Source organism: Danio rerio, chromosome 6, assembly GCF_049306965.1.
Source record: "Danio rerio strain Tuebingen ecotype United States chromosome 6, GRCz12tu, whole genome shotgun sequence".
NCBI lineage: Eukaryota > Metazoa > Chordata > Actinopteri > Cypriniformes > Danionidae > Danio > Danio rerio.
This window is the reverse complement of record NC_133181.1, coordinates 48,498,542-48,525,165: the sequence shown is the minus strand read 5'-3', so window position 1 is coordinate 48,525,165 and position 26,624 is coordinate 48,498,542. Positions and strand designations below refer to the sequence as shown.

The 26,624-nt window shown below is 34.0% G+C and overlaps 1 protein-coding gene across 1 annotated transcript in view; it reads left to right on the top strand.

Annotated features, from left to right (window-relative positions):
* ca16b (carbonic anhydrase XVI b) overlaps positions 1 to 26,624 on the top strand; it is a 211,098-nt gene that overhangs the window by 164,979 nt on the left and 19,495 nt on the right. Inside the window, exons 14-19 of the mRNA XM_021477262.3 lie at positions 5,250 to 5,341; positions 13,350 to 13,441; positions 21,857 to 21,953; positions 22,150 to 22,232; positions 22,314 to 22,448; positions 25,527 to 25,661. Coding sequence (XP_021332937.1) covers positions 5,250 to 5,341; positions 13,350 to 13,441; positions 21,857 to 21,953; positions 22,150 to 22,232; positions 22,314 to 22,448; positions 25,527 to 25,661 — 634 coding nt within the window. The remainder of the gene's footprint in view (positions 1 to 5,249; positions 5,342 to 13,349; positions 13,442 to 21,856; positions 21,954 to 22,149; positions 22,233 to 22,313; positions 22,449 to 25,526; positions 25,662 to 26,624) is intronic.

Genomic DNA, 26,624 nt, shown 5'->3' with positions numbered 1-26,624 from the left:
TTTATTCAGCAAAGGCATTACAATGTGCACCAGCAAAATAAACATTGTAAATTTTTGATTTCACACAGACTTTAAATCTAATTATTTCAGTCAGTTACTAAGCCAACCTAAATCCCTTCATTCAGTTTCTTTATGGTATATGGATTTCATTTATTTAAAATGACTGAAAGCAAGTTTGTAATAATTCTAGCTATTTTATCACTTTAAATCTTCATTTAGCTAGATTTTTGGAGCTTCCTACTAGATTGATTTTTTTTTTTAACTACAAACCTTAAAGTTACAGCTTAAATCTGTTGGGAACTGATTTTTATTATTTTAATAAGATTGTTTAAGTACATTTTTTTCTCTTTTATTGAACTTCAAGTACATTTAAAATTAAAAATGTAACTTTTTTGTGAAGATAGTGGTTCAACATTTTCATATTTCTTTGACACTTTTGAAAGATAAATATGTTATATAATATAATTACTTTGTATCATTATAATTACTTATTTATTTGCCAAAGTAACTAACATTTAAATTTGTTTTCAACCCAAATCAAATATCAATCCACTCTAAATTCCTAATACCAAAAGTTAGTGTGAGTGTTTACCAGAACGTTTGATATTGTTTGCAACACTTGTGTTAAAAAGTCATTTTTACTTAAATCTGTTTATTTCAATTAATTGTCAAGAACTGATTATTTTAATATGTTTTTTAATAAGTAAAAGATTTTTTCTTTTTTTTATTGAAATTTATCTACATAAAACTTTTTTTTTTTATATTTACATTTTTATTTTATTTTTATTTTGTGGTCAGCTTTATTTAAATTACTGAACGCTAATTTTGAATAACTCGAGCCATTTTATTACTTTAAATTTTTTATTTAACTAGGTTTTTGTTTTATCTAAATTGTTTGCATTTACACACAGCACTAAGTACTTTCAACTTTACCAGTTTGTTTCAATTAATTGTCAAGGACTGAATTTTTAAACATTATTTTAATGAGTTCCTTTTTTCCAGCATTTATACAATAAATATTTTTTTAAATATTCTTTTTTTTTTCAATGTTTGCTGAACTTTATATATTTTTTTAATTTTAAAAATGTTTTGATTTTAGTGCTTTAACATTTTCTTATTTCTTTTTATTTCTTAAAGGACACCTATGATGAAAATCCACTGTTGTACCTACACAGAACTATGTGTAGGTATAGTGTCCACAGTCATATTTAAGTCAAATAAACACAATAAGTCTCTTCTTTTAAATTTCCTGACGTTAAAATGGGATCCAAATCCCTCCCATTTTAAGGGCCCACCACAACATGATGTAGGAGTGTAGTTTCCCCGCCCACTAAATTGATCGACAGACGCGTATTAACATGTCTCCATAAGGCGTATAATCATATCCACAATATAGGACGTGCGCAAATTAACTAGGATTAAAATATCTGTTCAGCTCTCTGTGATCATCTGCACCTCAAGATTGAGTTTTAAGTCAATGCATGTTTGTAATGAGACAGTAAAATTGCTACGTAATTCAGTACAATGTCAGTACAATTATAAAAGAAGATGCTTCAATCCTGGTTTGTTGACTTAAATCAGGTTTATTTTGTACATTAACATAACGGATATCCACACAGCAGTGGATATTAAGTGTATCCTGTCACATTTGCCATGTAAAACTGTGCAAACTTTATAACGAAATTGTGTGGGACTCATCATTGCAAAAAGGCTTGAATTAACTTCACAACAAACATAACAAATAACTGTTGGGATAGTTCTTACTGTAGTAAAGAAGATCTGCTTCATTTTTGTCTGTCACTGTGCTGTTTATCTACGTGAATGCTACACACACGTGGAAACAGTGAACCAGCTTATTTGCATTAAAGGCACAGGCAACAAAAACAGCTACAATGTCCTAACAGCTCCAATTTCCCAGATTTAAAAGGCTATAATAAATAATCTGATTGGTATTTTGAGTTGAAACTTTACAGACACATTCTGGAGACAAAAATAATTATATTAAATGTTAAATAAGGGGTAAAATAGGTTTTAATATTACTATTTTACAATTAAATACTTCTACTTCTTCAATTATTTGTCAAAGCAACTAGCCTTGTTTGTAACTTTTAATTTAGTTTTCAACCCAATCCAATCTCAATTCTCATTTCCCAATACCCAAAGTTGGTGCGAGCGTTTACTAGAAAGTGTGCTATTATTTGCTTAAAATGAAGTTATGATGTTGCCAAGGCGATAGGCTAATGAGAGCTTTATGTAGGCAGGGATCCATCTGGAAGGCTCAGAGGCTCTCAGTCTGTTCAGACTCACAGATGCCCATTAAAGAGCAAAGATGCTGCACTCGTCTCCCTCAGACATTTCCACACGTTAAAGCAAACTCCAGACCTGATGCAGAGTCGCAGATGGGGAACGAGAAGAGCTTATATTTATCTTTGTACCATCTCGCCTGTTTTGCATGCTTAAGGATTAGACCGCGGGGTCCGAAACTTGACTGAAGGGCCCTTGTACGCCATTAGTGGAGTGTTTCTGATCCCCCGTCATAAAAAAAAGGTCATTAGCGTGAGGTTTGTGTCCCCCAGTCATGGCCTGTCCTCCTCCTTCCCCCTCCGTCAACAGAGATCATGAGCTTTTCAGAGCCTCCGCTTCTCTTTTTATCTCACCTCTTGAGGATGACTAGCATCTGCTCGCTGCTCTGCTTAAAGTACAGGTAGGGACGCGTTTATATAAATGCTTGACTGGGATTTAAATGAAAGATGAGGGATGGGAAAATGCGCTGTGTTTGTGCATTTAAGATTAAATGAAATGCCGTAAGAGTTGCATGTGTAAAGTTGAGGTTGATATTCATGCATTTTATATGAAGGCTAAAATGAGAGCCAGAGATGTTTTGTGGGTGTCTGTGCGGGTTTGTGGGTTTTGATTATGTAAATGTGGCAATGATAAAATAACTTGATTATGTAACTGTGTTTTAAGGATCTCGAGGGTTGTTCGGTTTCTGGTTTGTAAGTATAGATAGGGGGTTGGGGGATCTTGATGTAGATTTATCTGTTTTAACTTTTGCACATGGTTTTGGAGGTATGGTAAGTGTAGCTGGTATATTTTGATTTGTTCATCTGATTATCAGAGGTTTTTTTTTTTTCAACATCAGCTGATAAATCACACATCTGGAAAGTGAACATACATGTGTTTATCATGTTCAAGCTTATAGCTCGTTTTCTGTATTCATGTACTTACAAACTAGATTTGTAAAAGAATACATATTAAATCTACAGAAACAGCATGTTGTAAATGTGGCAATGATACAATTACTTGATTATGTAACTGTGGATCTCGAGGGTTGTTAGGTGTGTAATCATATATAGGGGTTGTGAGATGGAGAATTGGAGTTGATATCTGTTTTAATTTTTGCGCATGGTTTTGGTTAAGGTAAGTGTAGCTGGTTTCATTAGATTTGTTCAACCAACTGTATATATAATTTATATATTTAGATATTTGCAGATGCAGTCTCTTTTTTATTTTTATTTGCTTGTTTATTTTAAATGGACAATACACTTGACATTGTTGTACAAAGATAACCGATGCTGCGTACATAGGGCATATAGCATTAAGCTAATTTGCAGCCCTCGTCCCTGGTTAGGCTTTACATTAAAAAATAAAAACAATTACGAATAAAACACAATACAGTAAACATGTACAATATTTACAGAGCCACAAACATAAAATGCAAGACAATCTGCATAAAGAGAAATGTAAACGGGACCAACCTGAAAGAATAATGCTTAATGTTCACATTGCTGTAAAGATTTCAACCACTTTTCAACTTTCAGCTTCAGAAAAATTTCTTGCAGAATCATCACAATCTAAAAATATAGATTTTTTCCAAATAAACATATTCAGGTCATCTAGTGAAACTGTAAATTGCAGTACATATCGCAAAATAAGAAAAATAAATACTGCAATGTTAGATTTTTATAATGTAGTGCACCCCTAATATACTGTATATTATATATTAAGCTTATCCCGCTCACCAAGGCTGCATATATTTAATCAAAAATACAGTAAAAATAGTAAAATTGTGAAATGTTATTATGTAATTTAAAGTAGTTTATCATTTAATTGAATAATTTATTCCAGTGATTTTAAAGATAATTTTTCAGCTTCATTACTCCAGTCTTCAGTGTCACATGATCCTTAAGAAATAACTCTAAGAATAATTATTATTGTTTAATAATATTATTATTAATATTATTATTATTAATGGTAATAGTAATAAAATCAATAATGACTGGACTAATCATTTCATTTGAAAATGCATAAAATAAGATAATGTAAAAAATAAATATTTAATAAATAAGTATTTAACAATTAAACAAATTTTTTTACATTTAATAAATGCCGCTTTGATGAACAGAATAATTTTTAATTTTTTTCAATAAACCTGACCCCAACCTTTTGACCGCTAGTGTATGAATATATTATATATTTTTTTCAGCATCAGCTGATAAAAATACCCATCTGAAAAATAAACATAAGTGTGTTTATCGTGTTCAAGTTTATTGCATATTTTCTGTATTCATGTACTTACAAACTAGATTTGTAAAAGAATACATATTAAATCAACAGAAACGGCATGTTGTGGGATGAACAATGCGAGTCAATTTTTCTTTTATAACTTTTGCACATGGTTTTAGGGTTTAATTTGATTTGTTTATCTGATTATTATAGTTTTTCTTTATTTTCAGCATCAGAAAATGAAGAACTGAAGAGCAGTACTTTCAGAAAATGAACATAAGTGTGACTTGCACAAAGCATCCTGGTAGTTGTAGTTCATGTGGTGGCATGTGTGTAGTCCTTCAGCAATATACAAACGCTCAAACAATGGTGATTGTGACAATATAAAATAATATATAACAAAAATATGTCTTTTGCATCAAGGATATTTACTTTAAAAAGTGATTCCTATTGTTTTTATTATCTTAATGATAATTTATACAGAAATAGGTAAGAACAGTATATTCAGGCATTATGCACTGTATACTTTTTAGTAATGTAGTAAAATAAGAGTTGAGACTGAGATTGTATTGAACCGAAACATTGTGTATTACTTGATGTCCAAAGTGATAAATAAGACATGGATCTCTAAGTTAACACCTAACAATGATTCTCAGCAGACAGGAAGCTTCTCCAGATGAAGAATCTGTCTAAAATCATCCTGATTACCTGCATTCCTCTAACCGGGACGTTTCTGTTCACAGGAGATTCTTCCAGACGGCACATTTCTATATTGAAGACAGAAACTCCCCCAGAGTGATCCACAATGACAGCTTCCCCATCATCTCTACAGCCGGTGAGGCTCTAAACAAACACTCACAAACTTTCAACAGCTTTTATTGCCATCAATTTAGAGCAAAGATTTCCAACCTGGGAGGTCGAGACCCTCATTAGGGGTCACTGCAAGATTTATGAGCGGTCACTTTAGTTTGGGTCTCAATCAGGAGTGCCCAAACTTTTTCTTAAGCCCCGTTTACACTGATACGTTTTAGTTTTAAAATGCATACGTTTTGCTACGGTTACGCCTTCTGTTCACACTACACCAGAGTTTTCGAGCTCTGAAAACGGAGCGTTTTAAAAACGCTGAAGAGGCCATTTTAATTTTAAATGACTGCTGCTCCATGTTAGTGTGGATGGGGGAAAATGGAGACATAAAAAGAGGCAACAGAGACATCTGATTGGGGCTTTTGCCTAAATATTAAGTAGCCTACACAAAGTTAAGTCTTGCGTTCTTTCCTTGTAAGTTCAGACTTCGCAAGTTTGAAATGGAAAACAAACTCCAGAGGACACGTCGAGTAAATCTTCAAAGGGAACAGTGTACTTTATAACCTCATTCACATCACCCTGGCTACGTTGTTTAACTTTCTTAACAATACAATGAAGTTTATACAAAATAGGAAATAAAGGCAAACAATCAGTCAAATGTGCTGAATCTGTGTGCATGGTTACATTACAACCTATCTTTGCACTCAGCCAAAACACGTTATCTGAGAACAACTAATAGATTCAAAAGACCAAAGTCGAGGAATATTTGGTTTTATATAGGCAACAATATGAATTAAATATCACATTTAACATATATAGTGAGATTAGATCCAGTGAGAAGATCCTTGATGAACAGTACGATGTGCACAACTCTCAAATGGGTAGATGTTCTCATTGCCCCTGCTGACTGCCTTGATCTCAGACCTCTGCATATGCTATAGCGCATGATAGAGTGTGTGTGTGATCATGTGATGTGCGTTTTCTGCGATGCAGTGTGGACAGAGATCTGTTCAGAAATGCTAGGTGAAACGCCAGTGTGGACGTGGATCATATTCATTCTAAAACGTTGTTTTAAAACTAAACGAATTAGTGTAAACAGGGACTAAGTCAAGATCAGGGGTGCCCAAACTTTCTCTTACAAAGGGCCAAAGACCAAACTTGATTGAGGCTTGTGGGCTGAAGGTAAATATAGTTGTCATGGGGGATTTCCTAGTTTATTTAATAATATTTAAAAAAATCCATTGACTAATACAGTATAGTTGACATTTTATAATAAACTTATTACAGTAAAATAAAAAAACAGTCTCATCTACAACAGAATTACACTAGTTTTTGCCTTGATTTGTCAAATCAGTTGTCTCTGCATAGTTCTCCCTCCATCGAGTTATGGTATTTAAATTTTTACAAATCAGATTTATTTACAATATTTAATTAAAACATTTCATTTCAGTTTGATTTTTTTGTAGCTCAGCACTAAAACTAACTAACAAAAGAACATTATGGTAAATTAGAAATGACGGTCTCTGTGTTTAAGGCCTTTGCCCTCCTCATCATTCTCATTGTAACCTTTGATATTGGGAGCCAAATCAAAGGATACAATGAGCCAATTTTGGCCCGTCGGCCTTACTTTGAGCATCTCTGGTCTAGATCTACACTAATATGGATACATTTAAAAACAGCCTTTTCATTTACCACTATTGTTTTCAGTCATTTCCCAAAAGTTGATCATCTACATTGAACCAACAGAAAACATGTTGTTCCTCTACTGCGCTTGGGTTAAGACGAAAGACGCTTTCACTTGCATCATTTCTGCCTGCGATTTAATAACTTTCTGGATTATTGAAATGTTGCAGCAATATGTTGAGGAAAAGCACCATTTTTTGCTAATTTAACTGATTAGTACAAGGTCATCCACCATTTATTCATAGAAATTTAAATACAGCCAATCAGAAGTACAGAATAGTGCACTCACTGCACTCCAACGAAATAGTAAGGTTTATAATCTAATCAATATATATTAAACCTCTTTAACTTTATAAAATGTACATGCTGAATCACTGATATGTGTTGGCTTATACGAGTCATAGCAGGGCTCAACAATAAGGACTGCCCGGTGGCCCAGGGCCAGCATGAGAGACGCTTGGGACAGTAGACAGTATTATTACTGGCCCGATTGGGACAGTGCTGCCTTGTCACTAACATTTAATTTGTCTTCGACTATTTTTCAATTGCGTGCATTTTAAGTTTGTGCTTTTAAGTCTTTAAACACTACCTTCTCTGTGATGTCGTAAACACCATATTGCTTTCTGGTTCCTCTTCTCTGATTTGTTGTTTTGAGCATGCTATTTTTTTCAGTAACCTAGTAACAACCAGTACAGCGAAGAAACGGCAACATGGCAGCAACATCAAATTATAAGGCTAAAAGAAAATGTCTGTTTCTAACGTCTTGGAAGCAGACATTTACGTGTGAGTATCGCAACAACAAAAAAAAATTAAAGGAAAAAGGAAGTGTTTTGCTAAATATTCACAATGCTCTCAGATGATAGCTTTGAGCCAGGACGGAGCCAAATAAAAATCTTATTACTTTCGATCCCCTTGAGAAAGAGTAAACAACGATGGAATTTGTTTATGAAATGAAGTTTATACAAAATAGGAAATAAAGGCAAACAATCAGTCAAATGTGCTAAATCCGTGTGCATGGTTACATTACAACCTAATGTAAATTAAAGGAAAAAGGAAGTGTTTTGCTAAATATTCACAATTCTCTCAGATGATAGCTTTGAGCCAGGACGGAGCCAAGAGTAAACAACGATGGAATTTTCATTTTGGCTGAACTTTTGCTTTTAATGATGCTGCAGATTTCTGGCTTGTTGAGTGGATGCATATTTAATGCTCTCAGTGTTTCTGCTTCTCAGTGGGCGAATGGACAATCTGATTGCTCAATTTGGGTCGTGCATGATTTTCCACAATCGCATGAACTGCTGTCAGCATCACCGCTCTTTTCTCTGTTTCTCGCTCCACCGCTCTTGACTGACAGGTCTATATAACCGTAAGCCAAAAGAAGTAAAACTAGCGATTAATGTTTATGAGAGCTCCATTTGAAGTGATTGTTTAATGGAGAACTCATCAACAGTCCTTGTTAAATTGGAGAAGAAGTCTGCGTATTCACGTCTCAGTGATTTAATAAGACTCAATCTTCTCTGTTAACACTAGAACTACTGGAATATTCTACTAGAATGGCCATAGTAGTCATTCTGAGCATTTGTACTAGACTGAAGACTGGCATTTTTGTCAGGCCATATTTACATTAGATGTTTTGGATTTGCTTGACTGCCGTTATATTTTATAATGTATTTTTTTTAATAATATTTAATTTAATGCTGGTTAAAGTCTGGTTAAAATCAAAATGTAATGTTTATTTTGCTAGCTCACATTGTTATTCATAAAATTAGTAATTAATCCGTGCAATTTAATTCACTGAATAGTTGCTTTCGTACTCTTCAATGAAAGTCTGAGCATTTGCCTCCGCATTTGTCCTACTGTGACGTCAACCTGACGGCGTCCATAGCAACTGCATATTAATATCCTTTCCTAGTTTGCTATGAAGAAATGATGCACTAAAGAAAGCTCCGCCCCCTACTCAATATTCAGTTTGAGTTAGAAAATAAATGTCTCAGCAACTTATTGTTTACATAGACTTGAAGTATCCACGTGAGTAGATTGCACACAGTCAATGCAAATGCATGAATAAAGGTGAATTTTCATTGGGCGGGGTGTGAATGATGTGGAATGTGTTCTGCATTTGTGGCTTATATGAAAATAGCCTAAATCGTGTTGCATCAATGTGCATCGAAAAACATTCCACAAGTAAACTAGTTTTAAACTAAGTCGTGGTTTAGTAAACCAAGCTTTTTATTTCCATCTCTGCAATAATGTTGTTTTTGAAAGTGTAAATATGGATTAAAATATTGAATATTTTGTGGATAAAACATAAAATTTTTTGGAAATAATTACGTGAATTATGTTTTTAAATGTTGATTTTTGCACTTCGCAACGCTGTGGACTTGAATTAATGAATTCATTCATTTATTCTTTTTTTTTGTCGGTTTAGTCCCTTTATTAATCCGGGGTCGCCACAGCGGAATAAACCGCCAACTTATCCATCAAGTTTTTTTTTACGCAGCGCATGCCCTTCCAGACGCAACCCATCTCTGGGAAACATACACACACACACACACACACACACACATACACTACGGACAATTTAGCCTACCCAATTCACCTATACCACATGTCTTTGGACTGTGGGCGAAACCGGAGCACCCAGAGGAAACCCACCCGAATGCAAGGAGAACATGCAAACTCCACACAGAAACGCCAACTGAGCCAATGATCGACCCAGCGACCTTCTGGCTGTGAGGCAAATGTGCTACCCACTGCGCCACTGCGTCGCCTGAATTAATGAATTGAAGTACATAATTAATCAATTGATCATGATTAATGGATCTATTATGTTACGATACGCAATAATAAACATCAGGACATGAAACATAAATTCTAAACATCCAAATTAGAAGTAGATCAATATTCTGTTTATTTCTTTGTAAAACAAAAAATCTGTGTGACTAACAAAAACATCACCAATATGCTTTATATTGCACAGTAAAAATTTTTATAGATAAAACATTCATAATGCATTCAGTTATAATACTAGAATATAATACTAGAATCAATTATACATGCATGAAAAAAGTCAAAGTTTTAGTTTTTTATTTGTTTGTTTGTTTGTTTTACTTATTTTAGTTGTGATTCAATTTAAAGCAATATTTGTTTTTTTTTTCCATTAACACTTATTATATTTAAAAATAGCCCAAAAAATGTTTCTAAAAGCTGCAAAATATTTCGTTTCAGCATCGATATCACATCGATATCGAAATCACAGGATCTGCAATGTCGAGTCTGGATTATAAAGGATCATTTCGCAAGTGTTTTTAGAAGCCTGTGACTGTGTGACGATTTTAAAAGCATTCAAGTCTAAGAAATTGTACAGTTTATAACTTAAATAACGATTAATTTTATCGAACTGTTTACACAACGAAGACAACACAGTCAAATTTTACATTTGATTATTCAATTACTCTATACCTCAATACTGTTCGAATTCACAGAAAACAATAAAACACGGTTTATTTGTATCTTTTTCTGTATTAAATCTATCTAGAATTGTAGATTGTCAATTACATTTTTTACAGATGCAATCTTTAATAATTATTTCTGATTCTGATTTTGTCTGTCTGTATGTATGTATGTATATAAATATATATGTATATTTGCAGTAAAATATGAAGGCATGCTAGAAATGTCAGGATACTACATACATATGGGTTTTATTTCAAGAATGTTATTATACTGCAAAATTTAAAAATAGCCCAAATGACTGCCTTGGTCTAGTGTTAATAGTGTAGTTAATTACAGAGTGGGGGTTAAAGTGATGTGTGTTTGATCATCTTTAGCAGTGGTAAAGCGGTAAACGCTCCAGGGGATTGTGCTCTGTTTTAAATACGGTCCCAGCTGTGAGCTTCACTGGCCTTTAATGAACCATACCTTTATATGTGACAATAGACCATCAGTCCAGGCCTTTTCTTTGACAGAGAACTGATGAGCTTTATATGACGCAGATGTGACCTACCGAATATCATCACTCAGACAAAAAGTAGGCCGTATAGATTTTGGTTGAGGGTCTTTTATCATTTAGAACACGGATGTGTTTCATTTTTCCAGAAGGGTTTTGCGACGCTAGATAAATTTCGCAATGACAAATATGCATTCAGTATGAATGAAGGAGTACTGTATATATGTTATTTAAAATATGTATTTTATTTGATGATTCAATTTAATATTGTGCCTTGGTGCTATAAAAATAACAATAAAAATTAATAACCAAAATAAAGCAATTAAAAATGCATTAAGGCATTTATTAAGTGTTTCATTGGTTTGCTTGTGTTTGAGTATAATTTAAATAGGTTTTATATTATAATGCTAAGTTTATTTATTATATTTAAAACCAAATATGAGACTCTGGACCACAAAACCAGTCAATGCCATTTTTTGGAAACGTTTTGGAAATGTATACATAATTATATAAAAATAATACATTAGGATCGGACAATATTTTGCTGTGAAACAACTATTTTTTATTATTACATATAAAATCTGAAATCTGAGGATTTAAAAAATCTAACATTTAGATAATCGCCTTTAAATTTGGGCATATAAATGTTTAGTAATGCATTTTGCTAATCAAAATGTGGGTTTTTTATATTTACAGTATAAAGCGTATAAATAATCTTCATGGAACATTATCTTTATATTATATTGCTTTAAATTACATTAGATTTTTGATCCATAATGACTGTTGACATAAAATAAAAATTATAGAATTTTCTTTCTATGCATATTACAAAACACATGAAGAAAGGGAAACGTAAAAAGGCAGTGAAAGCCCAGACAGCAGCTGAAATCTCTCAGTAGTTCTTCAGCAACCCTCTGCCCTTCTTCATTGTAAATTAATATTAGATGCTTCAGTCCAACATCGCCAAATGGGGATGATGAAGATGAAACCAGAGTGGACATTTCAGCAAGACCATGATCCAACCAAGGAAAACTCTCAAATGCTTTCAGAGAAAGAAAATCAAGCTGTAGAATGGCCCAGCTAATCACCTGACTAGAATCCAACAGAAAATACAATATGGGATTCTGGATCACTAAACCAAAGTGTCATTTTTTGGAAACTTTTTGGAAATTTAAACATAATTATATATAATTCATACATTAGGATAGGACAATATTTTGAAAAAAATTAAGCATTGAGAAAATCGCCTTTATATTTGTGCAAATTAATGTTTAGCAATGTGTTTTGCTAATCAAATTGTGAGTGTGATATAATTACTGTATAAAACGTAAAAATAATCCTTATGGAACATTATATTTATATTATATTACTTTACATTACATTATATTTTATATTATATATTAATTATATTCTAATGATTGTTGGCATAAAGGAAAAATATCATTTTGACACAATGTATTTTGGCCACTGCTTTTTTGCTTCATGGTCACACATATAAAGACATTAAAAATAGTATATAGCTATTTCAATAAAATAAATTCATAAATTTCTTTGTATGTGTGGGTATAATATAAGTTATTAATACAATTTGCTACATACTACGCTTACAACGGGCAAAATACGTCACCCTTTTTCTCAGAAAACTTATTTCTAAAGGTGCTGTTGATTTAAATTTTTACTAGATGTTGGTAACAACCAAAGAAATCCAAAAACAAATCTAAATAATTTACAAATTAGGTTAAGTGTAATAAAATGAAATGACGCAGAGAAAAAGTATTAAACACATGAAGAAAGGGAGGTTTAGAAAGGCAGTTAAAGCCCAGACAGCAGCTGAAATCTCTCAGTAGTTCTTCAGCAACCCTCTGCCCTTCGTTTGTGTAAATTAATTGCTGATTCTGTCCAACATGGACATTATCAGGATGATTAAGATGAAACCAGGGTGGACATTTCAGCAAGACAATGAAATACAGCCAAGGAAACTCTGAAATGTTTTCAGAGAAAGATATGCAAGCTGTAGAATGGCCCAGCCAATCACCTGACTTGAATCCAATTGAAAATACAAATCAAAGATCAGATTTGATAGATGAGACCCTCAGAACCATCAAGATTTTAACTCTCTATTGAAGTCTGTAAAAAACTCACACTTGAGCAATGCATGCGACTTCATTTTCCATATAAAAGGCGTTTTTAAGCTGCCATCGTCAAAACAGCCTTAATGATAACAAAAGCATTAATAATTAATAACTTATTTCCAGGAAATAAAACATGACTTATTCAATACCTTAAAAAATAAACCTCCATAATAATGTTTAGCCATCGCAATACATTTTCCATTAATTTGTCTGTATTTAAATGGGCAGATGGTGCTATATAAAGTGTGTGTGTGTGTGTGTGGTTTGTGTTTCAGATGACCTGGAGGCCATGCCAGTCCGGCAGTTCATCAAACACATCATGGAGCTTCACTCCAACAACCGGCATGGCTTTTCTCAGGAGTTCGATGTGAGTACGCTCTTTGTAGTTAAAGCATGTGAGGATATGTGTGTGTGTGTGTGTGTGTGTGTGTGTGTATGTTCGCTGTACGTGTACCGGTGCTCCCAGTAGCGCAGAGGCACAGATGGCTATGGGAAAAAGACTAATTAAAGAGGAGAGTCTCATTAAAATCACTCCTCTCGCTGGAGGAATCTATGCAGGAATGCAGAAGAAGAAGCTTGAGTCTGCTTCATGCCCACAGCAAACATTTGCAACCTCACAATCCAACATGGATACATTCAGACGCAAGATCTGGCTCTCTTCTAGTAGATTTAGCTAAAACGTTGACTGTTTTGTTCTTATTGCCGTCAACTTATTCGCTGTTCGTTGGTAACATAGGTGCTTTTTTTTTTTTTACTGATATCAGGAACTGAATCTGCAATGGTTGATTAAGGCGTGCTTTATTACGGCTCACTGGGGAGCTGATTATTATGCCGCGGTTTAAAATTTTATTTCAAATTGCATTGATGTGACAATAATTAAATGACTCGGACAAATGGGGCAATTTATGTAGATTTGAATCAAAGTGAGGCTAATTACTGGCATGATTGGCTAATTATTTTATAAAAGAGCTTTAAATCGTTTAACAATAATGTGGTCTACAAAAATACAGGAATAGAGAATACTGATAAGAGTACCTTCATTGTTTAGTGTTTTTAGATTGTTATGCAGCCATTGTCACATGACACCTAATGATTGAAGCAGCTGTTTATCACATTGGTGATTTTATTAGGTTTTATTCAAGTTGAATACTTTGGTGTGGGTTAGGGTTATGGCCTGCAAAGTTACAGCAAAATATCAATCAATCGGGTAAAGAAAATGATCTTGTTTTTCTTTTTGCAGATTATTTAGCATTTTTAAGGAAAAACTCACTTAATTTTGGCATATTGTTTCTGAAAACAAGTCAGAAACAAGTAATATGTCTTGATTGTCTAGAAAACTCTTCTTGATTTAATAATTTTTAGGTATTTGAACTTTAAAAACAGGACAAAAAAATCTAAGTAAGAAAATCATTTTTTGTAATAGTAACTGTAATCAAATGACACAAATTGAAAATGTTGGTTGAGTTGTGTTGTGTTGAGTTTTAGGGCCTACTCACGCTATGTAATCCGAACCGTGCCCAGGTCCGTTTCCTGGATCATTTGAGAAGTGTGAGTGCGCTGAATCAGGCTCAGGCACGGTACACTTGGCCGACCTTGGCCTGGTTGTAAGAGGTGTGCCTGAGCGCGGTTCACTTGGGCTTTGGCGCGGTACGTGTGTAGTGTGAGTGCAAAACACCCTTAAGCCCGAAACTGAAAGCAAGACGTGACTTTAAAGCAGGGGTCTCAAACTCAATTTACCTGGGGGCCGCAGGAGGCAAAGTCTGGGTGAGGCTGGGCCGCATAAGGGATTTCACAAAAAAAAAGTCCTCAAATGTCATTATTAACAGTTTTAATTATTTATTCTGAACATGAATTGTCCTGAACATTAATAGAACATTAAGTGAAGATTACGAACAGTTCTTCTGAACATGGCATCTTTTGCGTACTTCTTGCTGCCAGAGACTTGACAGCGCTTCTTCTCACAAATCTGAACCACATTTGGCTTTAGAGCGGAAGCAGTTAAGCCCCTTAGTATGGCTTGAAGATGATCATCATTAAGTCTAGACCTGTACTTTGACTTATTGAAGTCCTAGAGAAAAAAGTGGGGGAACTCACTCAAAACTTCCATTCCCTCACCTAAAAAAAAGGCGTATATATGTATAAATAAAACACCCCCACCCCACTCCAGTCACATCAGTCTGTACCAGTCTGTATCTACCTATAATATCAATATATATAAGATGCAGGGCAGGCACGTGCACACATAGGGCTCAACCTGTGCAGAGCACATGCCCTTTTTAGTCTTGCATAGAAAGTGCCCTTCCAAAATGATCAAAAGTGCCCCCGCGACACGACACACCCTCGGTCCAGCCCTTCAGTAGGCGCGCGATAACACCGCTCTTGAGTACACACGCGACAACACAGCTGATCAGAACGCGCGCGACAACGCGCATTAAGTGACAAGCGCGCTGTGTTAGGAATAGAATCAGCGGAGCGGGGAGCGCTCCGCTGATTCTGTCAGAGTACAGCGGTCGGCGCGGGCCACAAAATATTGCACTGAGGGCCGCAAATGGCCCGCGGGCCGCGAGTTTGAGACCCCTGCTTTAAAGGGACCGCTTCATATGAATTTATTAATCATTTTTACAGTTCAATGAATGCAAACTGTCATAGGTTATTAAAGACGCAAACCCCTTACTAGGCATGAAAGGTGCACCTTCAGCAAACATCCTAACTCCTGCAGCACGAGGATTTTATGATTGTTTATGAGCGTCAAAAGTGGCGGATCTGTTTGGCGAAATATTTGACTGCGTGTCACCGCATGTCAAACGATATAACTGAAGAAATCTCCACTGTGCTGAGCAAGAGCGCTTCTGAACAGCACATCATCGATGACGTTAGCGTGCCGAGGCTTGAAAGTAATGTAAGTGCAGGCCGTCGGGGGAGACGAGAGGGGGCACAAGCGTGCTTTGGCCCGGTTCAAGGCAAATGTACATAGTGTGAGTACGCCCTCACAGACCTGATATACTGGTACACATGTGATTTATTCCATAGCTGTTTACTTTCACACACCTAACCAACATTATTTAAACTGAATTTAAAGAGAAAGAGAAAAGCCTGGTTTAAACTTCACGCGTCCACTTGTTTGATTGAGTGCGTGCTGTGAATGTAATGTCATCGTGGAGTTTGCGGATGTTCGCTTTGGTAGCGCGCAACATGATTTCAGCTGGCGGTGTGCATGTTTTTTTTTTTTAGACTTGAGCGAGCAGTGTGCGTGGCGTCGTGTTTGATTTGAGTTGAATATGAAACACTCTAAAGAGATTTTGTCTGAAACAGTACAGACATCTTTATGATCCGTGATCATAGAGATAACCTAATGATCAATAATTCTTGGCTAGAAACTGAAACAGCCGGGGGAAAGGAGAAAGTTTTTGTTAAAAGGTTTGGAAAAACTTAAAGGATAGGTTTGTTAAAGCCAAAAGTGGTCATGGCAAAAGTGGAGACACAGGTACGCAATTACAGAATATGCTTTTCCACCATTCATAGGTTTAACACTGATTTATATATTGCAGTTCAGAATTTAAAACAATTTAATAGTTACAAAACTATAATAAAGTCACAGATTTATTTCTTTGATAACTGGGAAGGAATTATACCCTTAAGGAATTATATACTCATATTTTTTAGTAAGTGTACTGTTTTTTGGTTTTATTTTTGCCATAATAAAAATATATTTCTAGAGCAACTCATGTTTTCTTGTCATTAATATTTTAAAAAACTTTAATAAGTAAAAATGTCCGACATATGAACAAAAGAAAGTGATGCATCCAAGTTTGATTTTAAAAAATCTTGAATGGTAATAATAAACCTTATAATCATTAAGATAATTTATAAAAACAATAAAAATAATTCATTTAAAAATATTGAATGATATTAATGATATGACGTAGTCCCGGAAACTTTCTACTTCTCTGTTTATCCGTCTAACTTTAAGGTCAGTTTTTTTTACCCCCTCCTGTCATTTAAAAGAATATCACAACAGCGAACGCGACGAGTATAAAAAGCTTTTCTGTTTCGCGAGGTGCGCATGCACTCAGCTGAGGTGCGCGATGCGATAAATGCAGCTAAAGTGTTTGAGAAAAAAAAATGTAAAGGTATGCACAAGAAAACTGTCTTTTGTTTGTTTGTCTGTTTGTTCGTCTGTTTGTTTTCCATCTGTCCAAAATATAAAAAAATTGGTATGTGTATTTGAGCTGAAACTGTTATTTGAGCTGAAAACGCCTAAGACTTATTTTGCATTCTGTAAAAAAGGCATAACAGGTCTCCTTTAAAACCTTTTGACAGCCAAATCAAATGATGAGTCGGGGATTTATTTATTTATTTTTTAATAGTTGAGAATATTTACATTTTATTTGTCACACTGGAAATGGCATACTGCACTTGTTTCATACAATACTAGTCAATTGTGCCTAACAGAAATATGTTTCTGTTAATTTCAGCAATATGTAAATTAGTATAGTGAATATTAATCACATTTTTTTTATCATCTGAAGCATGCAGTGACTTGTAGTCCAAAACAACTTATAGAGTGTTTTCATTTTGTCCTTGATCCACCATATTGGTGGCACAGAACTTAAATAATGCCAATAAATCAAACAAAACTAGCATATTTTTCTGATTTTAGCTACTGAAAATGATCAAATAGTATCATGTTTTGGGCTGTGCTAATTAGTCAAAAAAAGTTTTTGAGTACTATAGACCGATGTTCCCTAACCCTGTTCCTGAATGCACACTAACAGTACACATTTTCTACCTCTCCCTAATCAAACACACTTGAATCAACTCATCAGAACATTAGAAGAGACTCCAAAACCTGTAATGAATAGATTAGATAAAGAAGACATCCAAAATATGTACTGTTGGTGTGCCTCTGGGAACAGGGTTGGGAAACACTGCTATATATTCCTTTATTGACCTAGCTGAAGCAATATTTCCAGGTCAAGAATCTTGACAACATTCATGTTGTTTTTATCATTTCCAGTCATGTAATGAAATATTAGGCTAATATCTTAATTAGTACTGCTCATGCATATTTTTACCACCTATTTATTCAGTTTCTCAAAATATTGCACCTTTTCCTGCTTACCAATTCATTCTCCATATGATTTAGCAGCTTCCACATGTTATTTTTTTTATTGTTTAAACAGCATAAATAAGCAGAACAATGTATTCTGTTGTATATTAACCAATCAATCCAGTCTGTTGTTTACATCTGATTAATGCCAGTATGGCTGCATTCACTGGTAACTGACCAAATCTTGACGTAAGTGCAAACGCTCTATATGATACAATCAACACCAAGCGGGCAAAACAAGTGTATTAACACGTCTATTAGTGCCAAAATAAGAAAGACTTGTTAATTCTCACCTAAAAATAGATATTTTTATTGGCATCATTGGTTCTGTGAAGAACGTTTAATAACTATGGAGCCTTTCCATTCCACAGATGGTTCTTTATATGTTTATATGTTCTTAAAACTAAGGATTTTTTTAAAAGGGATAGTTCACTCCAAATGTTTTCATCATTTATTCAACCCTTTACTTGTTTCATACCTTCATGAGTTTCTTTCTTCTGTTGAACACAATAAATAGTTAAGAAGATATTTTGAAAAATGTTGGAAACCTGCAACCATTGACTTCTATAGTATATGTTTTTTTATTCTGTTGTGGAAGTCAATTGTTAGAGGTTTTCAGCTTTCTTCAAAATATTGTCATTTTGTGTTTGACAAAAGAAAGAAATTCATAAATGTGTAATTCCACTCAAGGGTAACTAAATAGTTGAGTAAATTAAGAATTTTGGGTGAACTATCTCATTAAGAACTGTTGAATGAACTGAATTGTGCTGCAATGTCACTGCAAGGAAAAAATGGTAGAGTATATATGTATAGCACATTTCACACACACTAGTTTCACTTTCAATGAATTAGTTTTCATTCATTTTCTTTTTGGTTTGGTCCCGGTCCCTTTATTAATCTGGGGTCGCCACAGCGGAATGAACCGCCAACTTATCCAGCACATGTTTTACGCAGCAGATGCCTTACCAGCTGCAACCCATCACTGGGAAACACACACTCTCTCATTCACACTCATATGCTACGGACTTCTTATTTGAAATGAGTTTGAATCAACACAAGTATTAAGGTTTTTATGTTTAATCCACTTAAATTTGTAAAAAATAATTAAGTGAACTTAAAGGTGCAGTAAGTTTGACACCCAGTGGTTACACTAGGTATTGCATTGCTGAATCAAAACACACGCAAGCACAGGTTGTCAGATTGACGACACTGGCAGCAGTGCACCTGACAAGCCTAAAGGCTGATTGAAGTCGTGTTCTAAATAAAAGCAACAGCACATGATAGAAGGAATATTTTTCATATTAAAAGAAGTTTTTGTCCTAACAAACCCCTGAAATTTATATTTTAGAAACGACTTTATGCAGCTGAACAACAGAAAACTACCTCAGGTATACCTCATGTGCTTTATTCAGCAATAAATGCTATTAATGGGAGTTTGAATGCCATTTAATGCCATGAAAGCAGCAGCAGATTTGATATTGAACTTTAGAACTGTGAAATAATGCAAACCAAAACATATCAGAGATTCAGCATCTACATTTATTAATGTTAAAGAGGTTTAATATGTATTAATTACAGTATAAACCTCACCATTTCATTGGAGTGCAGTGAATGCACTATCCTGTGCTTCTGAATGGCTCTATTTAAATTTCTGCTGTTTCGTCTGGTGCAAACAGCCAAATTGCTTATCACTGCAAATCTCATCATGTAGTGTGTAGTTAGGACACGGGGTTACAATGTAACTTGCTCACCTAATGTTCACGTTCATAATATTTAAATTATTTGCTAACTAATAACCTCATGTGGAACTCTGAATCTGCATCTCATTTCAGAGTCTGCTACTGTCAACTGAAGGTCGCTTTATTTATCATGGACGCATACTTTGAGAGCCTTCCTGACTGATTAAATAAAATACGCTGTTTTCCACGAGGGTAACACGGAGTGCTGAAATATAATTGGCTAACTGGCATTGGGCTAGTTTAATGACTAAAATAAATACAGGCATTCCGGCTTGTAACTCACATTTTCAAAGCAGAATATCTGACTTTAGCATGGATTTTCAGATAAACAACATCAAGCTCAAAAATGTTATGTTTGTTATGCTTTAAAAGAGTCAAAAACTTACATACAGCACCTTTAATCAACTTGAGTTGGGACAACATGAAGGAATTGTGTGGAACCCAGCTTTTTTTTAAAGTGGTCTGTTATTTTTTTTCCTCAACAATACAATTTTGACCAGGTCTGGGGTCTGTTCTTCGTACGTGGATTACTCAGTTAGCTGGATTTGGATATTAACGATTTGACACGATCCAGGATCGTTTCGTTCTTCAAAGCTGAACCGAGGGTTGTTGTCATAGCAACAGTTCTGCTAGGTCAAACCTGATCGGGAGCAGGTTCAATTCATATAAACAGGATTAGAACCGGCTCAGTTCAAGCTAAGATAATAAAGTATGTTACGAATTCTGATATTTTCTTACAGTAGTAGTTATATACACTTGGGAAAATGGTAAATATTTTTAACAATATATATAAAGTTATAGTTATCAATAAAATAAATAAAGTTATACATATTAATAAAACTTATGCTATCTGCACCCTCGAAATGAAAGTACAAAGACTGACACCTGGTGGTGCACAGAGAAAACTTATTGATAATGAGAACTTTTTAGATCGCTTTAGTACAATGGAGTTGTTTTTTAAGCAATAATACATTTATGCAGTCATAAACATGTTTTGACCGTTAAAATGCCAGTGATTTGATGCTTCACAAAAGTTGCATACCCCTTTACCAATATCAAAATGCTTTTGTAAACAACCAGTTATTCTTTACACCGATTAAAAAAACGGCTACTATAATAAAGAAAATCTTTTCTAAATGTAGAATTAAATACATTGATTTGCATTGAAATACATGAAGAATACTCTTGACACATGAAAGTGCCTGCAGCTCACAACAAATGTGGAAGGTTATTGCGTGTCATATTTAACAAACAGTTTACTACTAATTTGATGTAATTTTGCTCACATGGATAATTGAATATCAATCAGATGATGTCATTACCTTGCTGTGCCGTCAGCCAATCGTTGCATTGCTGATCATGATTTCGAGGATCGATAGATCTGTTCTTCACAACACACGCAGCGATCTCAGATCAGTTTATCCAGACATTCTAATCTGATTCGCGAACATGTTTGAAGAACCAAATTAGCGAGAGATCAGTTATCGAGATGAAAAGATCCAGGATCGGCCAAATCATCTTAGATCATTTAAGCGAGGTACGAAGAACGGACCCCTGATGTATAGCCAAGTGCGACTTACCTGCCAGGAAATACATAGGAAGAGTAAAACGTGGTCACTTTTTATTTTGATGATCCGTTTGTTAATTTAAGTTATATTGCATCTACATGCCGAATAATTATCATTAGATTAAAAGTACACTGTCAAGTTGGGGTTAGTGTAAGTTGACATGTACTGGCAAAGTTTCTTCTAGTCAGTTAAATGTCTGTTGAAGGAGCATATCAGCAGATATTAAGCAGACAGTCTACTAATACTCAAATGGACCATCTAAAATAAAGTGTTATCTAAAACGTTAATATTTTTTGCTGTGTACATGGTGTCATGTGTAAAATATATTTGGTTTTTAATGATTTAAATTCACACATTTCCTACAGGAGGTCCAACACTGCACATCAGAAATGAAGATTACAGCAGAACACTCCAATCACCCAGAAAACAAGCACAAAAACAGATACATCAACATCGTAGCCTGTGAGTACTCCATTATGCAACACACGCCAACATTTACCTTCTGAAACGTTCCGGGAGTTCATCTGCACTAGCATATGCGAGATGAAGATAAAGGATATTAATATCCATCTCTCAATCTCGCTAGCATTTCTAAATAGATTAGGCTTCTGGAACAGCGATTGGAGTGATACATCATTTATTGCTTTTTAATACTCAGATGATCACAGCAGAGTGAAGTTACAGCAACTGCCTGGGAAAGACTCCAAGCACAGTGACTACATCAATGCCAACTATGTGGACGTACGTGTTTTATTACCGAGCGCATATGCATGGCCGATGATGCTTTAATGTTTGTTTATAATGAGATATTCTGCCTCTCAGGGGTATAAAAGAGCCAGGGCTTACATCGCAGCTCAAGGCCCTCTCAAGTCCACGTTTGAGGATTTTTGGAGAATGATCTGGGAACAAAACACCACTGTGATTGTCATGATCACAAATTTAGTGGAGAAAGGCAGGGTGAGTATCCATAGCATAATATATAATAGTTATTACATAATATATAACTATTATAAAACATCTGCATTTCGCAGTGTGTGTGTGTCTGAGGTCTTTTACTTACTCTGTAGGTGCAGAGAATATTGTACTGCACAGAGAGTACTGTAGAGCAGTGTTTCTCAACTGGTGGTTTTGGGTCGCGGGAACATTTTCAGTGGGTCGCAGAGTGTGTGGTCAAAAAAACAACAAATGTTTAATTTTTTACGTATTTTGACTTTTATTTTGAAATGCGTGCACAACAACCCTGCCGTTTGACATGTGAAATTTCAATAAATTATAGTAGTATGGATTTACATTGACTACAAAAAAGACTTAAGGCCTCAGGGTAACATATGTAGTGAGATGCTCTCACAAGAGAGCATGAAACCATCTAAATTAAAACCACATTTAGAAACCAGACAACATGTTGTTAACTGTTTAGTTCATGGTAACTAACCCTTTCCTTACCCTAACCACTGTTTACAGTATTTGTCATTTTTACTTTGTAATATTTGTTAATTAATATAATAGTTTATTTGTAAGTCTTGGTGATGTTCTTATGATTTATCTGTCACTATTTGTGTAATTATAAATAATTATAGTTCCTAAAATTGTATTTTAATTCCTAAAAATTTGGGTTGCGGCTTAATGACCATGTAAAAATGTGGGTCCAATGGCCAAACCAGTTGAGAACCCCTGATAAAGAGAGTACTGCAATGAATACTGCAGAGAAATGTGGTAAAAATCCTACACAACGGTAATAGTTTGATTGCTGTGTTTACATATCTGCACTTCAATAATGTGCCTAAAATCGGCATACTCCACATGTTTTAATTCAATATCTGTTTTGTTCAAATATGACTTAATGTTCGATTAAGGTAATCAAAACTTGCTGCTTATATGGTAGACTCTTAATTAGAGTGTTGTCTTAATTGTATTAAAATCTGATTACCGGTGTCCATGTAAAAGTACTCAAAGAATACATTTACGTGGACACCAATAATCAGATTTTAAATTAAAATAAACTAAAATATTAAACACCTTAATCAGATTATTGTCTTAATCAGATTAAGGCAAATAATTTGAATACTGATGTTCATGTAAATGTACTCAATGTTTACCTGCTGTCATATAGGTTATGTCTAAGTGCACGTTTACCGAAGTGTATTATTTATCATAACTTTAACTGTTTTAAAGCTAATTAGTTCTCTAAAGAATAGCAATGTGTGGAAGCAAAACAAACATTGTCAAATACGATTCCCCATGGACTGGTTAAACTGTTAAAGGGGTTGTTCAGGCAAGATTTAACAGTTTATCATCATTTACTCACTTGTTGAGTTTTTTTCTTTTGTTAAACAAAAAAGAAGATATTTTAAAGAAGGTTTAAAAACCAATAGCCGTTGATTTGGTTTTGCCGTTGCTACTGGTTTTAAACATTCTTCAAAGTATCTTCTTTTGGTTTTGGTTTGGTAGTTGTTCAATTAAGTCATTTTTTAGTAAATGTTCACTTTTGTTTTGAGCCATCTCTTTAAAAAATCAAATCCAATTAAAGCAACATGATTATTTTTTTCTGTTCCTGGCATCCCTTGGCTAGCATTACTGTAATCAATTGTTCTGTCATGTTGAGTGGATATAATTATTCTTTTAATCCCAGAAAACGAGAGAGAGAAAAAAAATCTATTTAATGAGACATCAGTAGCAGTATTTGTAACATCAAGAGTATCTCTATTAAAAAGATGCCAGTGAATTAATATTAGAATATACCATTTTATATGTTGTATTGATTTAGTGTGCATTAACGTATTCAAATATTGATTCTACATCTCAAAAATGGAGCAAAGAGATTTTAAACATAGAAAGCATACTTAATGTCTTAAATAATGTTGACGGTAAAATGTTAAAACATTGTCTGATGAAGAGCCGGTGTCTAGCTCCTGAAGAAGAGCTCGAAATGTCACACGCGTTGTGAGAGCTTTTTTAAGTTAACAAATGTATATTTTTGGAGCTTTGGTGTTGCCACCTTTATGATTTTTTTTTACTTTTTGTTATTTGGCTGAGCACCTATTTAGATTAGTGTTTGTGCTTTTGTACATGTTTTCGGTAAAATGTTAAACAATATGTGAAAAACTGTTCCATCATCATCATTCAGCATAACAGTTATATTTAAGTAAAAAAGTAATCAATGTTTTTATGCCAACCTGAATTCAAAATAATATGCTCATATAAAAATATACCACTGACAAATGGGTAAAAATGAGTGGTTTGAAGGAAAGAAAATTATTATTATTAGTAGTAGTAGTAGTAGTATTTTTCTTACATTGAGTCGTTTAATAGATTATCAAATGGTTCTTGTTGGAAATATGCATTACAATATTATTTTTTGTGTCTTTCAACTGAATGACATTTTACTTAGTGTTTTTTTTAACGATTGATTATTTTATAAACAGATGTTTTCAGAATTATTAACCCTCATGAAATATTAGCCAATTTTTGTTGAATACTAATTTTTTTTCAACATTTCTAAATATAATAGATTTAATAACTAATTTCTAATAACTGATTTATTTTATCTTTGCCATGATGACAGTAAATAATATTTGACTAAATATTTTTCAAGATAGTAGTTTTTAGCTTAAAGTGACATTTAAAGGGTTAACTGGGTTCATTAGACAAGTTAGAGTAATTAAGCAAATCGTTGTATAACAGTGGTTTGTTTTGTAGAAAATTGAGAAAAAATATTGCTTGAAGGGGCTAATAATTTTGACCTTAAAAGTTTTTTTTTTTTTTTTTTATTTAAACTGCTTTCATTCTAGCCTAAATAAAACAAATAAGACTTTTTTCTAGAAGAAAACATAGGATCAAACATACTGTGAAAATTTCCTTGCTCATCAACATCATTTGGGAAATATTTGAAAAAAAAAGAAGAAACTCACAGGAGGGCTAATAATTTTGACTTTCAATGTACATAGTCTGAAATGCATTTAAGAACTGCTCTGTGTGGCTGTCATTTGTTGAGTTATTGTGCTAATGTAGATTTTGATGTCTTTGTTGTGTTTCCAGAGGAAATGTGATCAGTACTGGCCGTCGGAGAACAGCGAGGTGTATGGTAACATAATGGTGACTCTGAAGAGCACTAAAGTTTATGCTTACTATACACTCCGACATTTCATCGTACGCAACAGCAAACTGAAAAAGGTGCGTTAAAGCATTCATAGTTTAAAGAGACGGCTTCATAATATTTCTATATTACTTCAATACTTCTATAATACATAAAAGAACAAAGAGCAAAGAAACAGATCCAGGATGTTTCTTAATTTTTATTTAATTCACATTATTTTAACTTTCAACAACTCTGTTAATAAACAGAGCACTTCTGTTTGGTAGCTTGAACAATCAAGTAATAAATAACTTAAATTATTCACTTCTGGACTTTGTAAATATATTTTTAAAAATCTAATATAAAAACAAATAGCACCTCAACTTAAAATACCTGGCAGGCATTCCTAGATTTACATATCTCACAGTTTGCTATGGCAATGTTGTCGTCATCAACTTTATAATACCTCCAGGCCGCAGACATACTCACGCTTTCCGCTCCATGCTGCTTCTGTGTTCTACTTTGCCGGCATTTAACCAATAGTTTCTCAGCAACAAAAAGTGATGTCATGCCGCATGTGTTGCTGCATGCGTTGCTGTTTCTGTGTGAAGAAGAAAAAGGTCCAACTCTGCTATCACAGATATTTTTTATTTTTGTCGATTAATAATAATATAAACATAAAATATTAATCAAATAAAGGCATAAAATAAATATATGTGCCTTTATTTGTTTAATATATTTTGTTTATATTATTATTATTCAACAAAAATAACCATACTCTTTTTTTTTATATTTATTTATTTACCTTCTAAATTAATCCATTAAACTTTTATAGTAGTTTATAGCATATATAAACATTAGCTTATTATAAAGTATGTACTTCACTCAGTACAACAGTATTAAAATCACAACATTAATGTAATATACGCCATACTGCAATATTCAATTCATTATAAGATATTATACAGTCCTAGTACAGAGCGTTAAAGGGTTCGTTCAACTAAAAAATTTATTTACACACTATATCAGGGGTTCTCAATCTCGGTCCTGGAGGTCCGGTG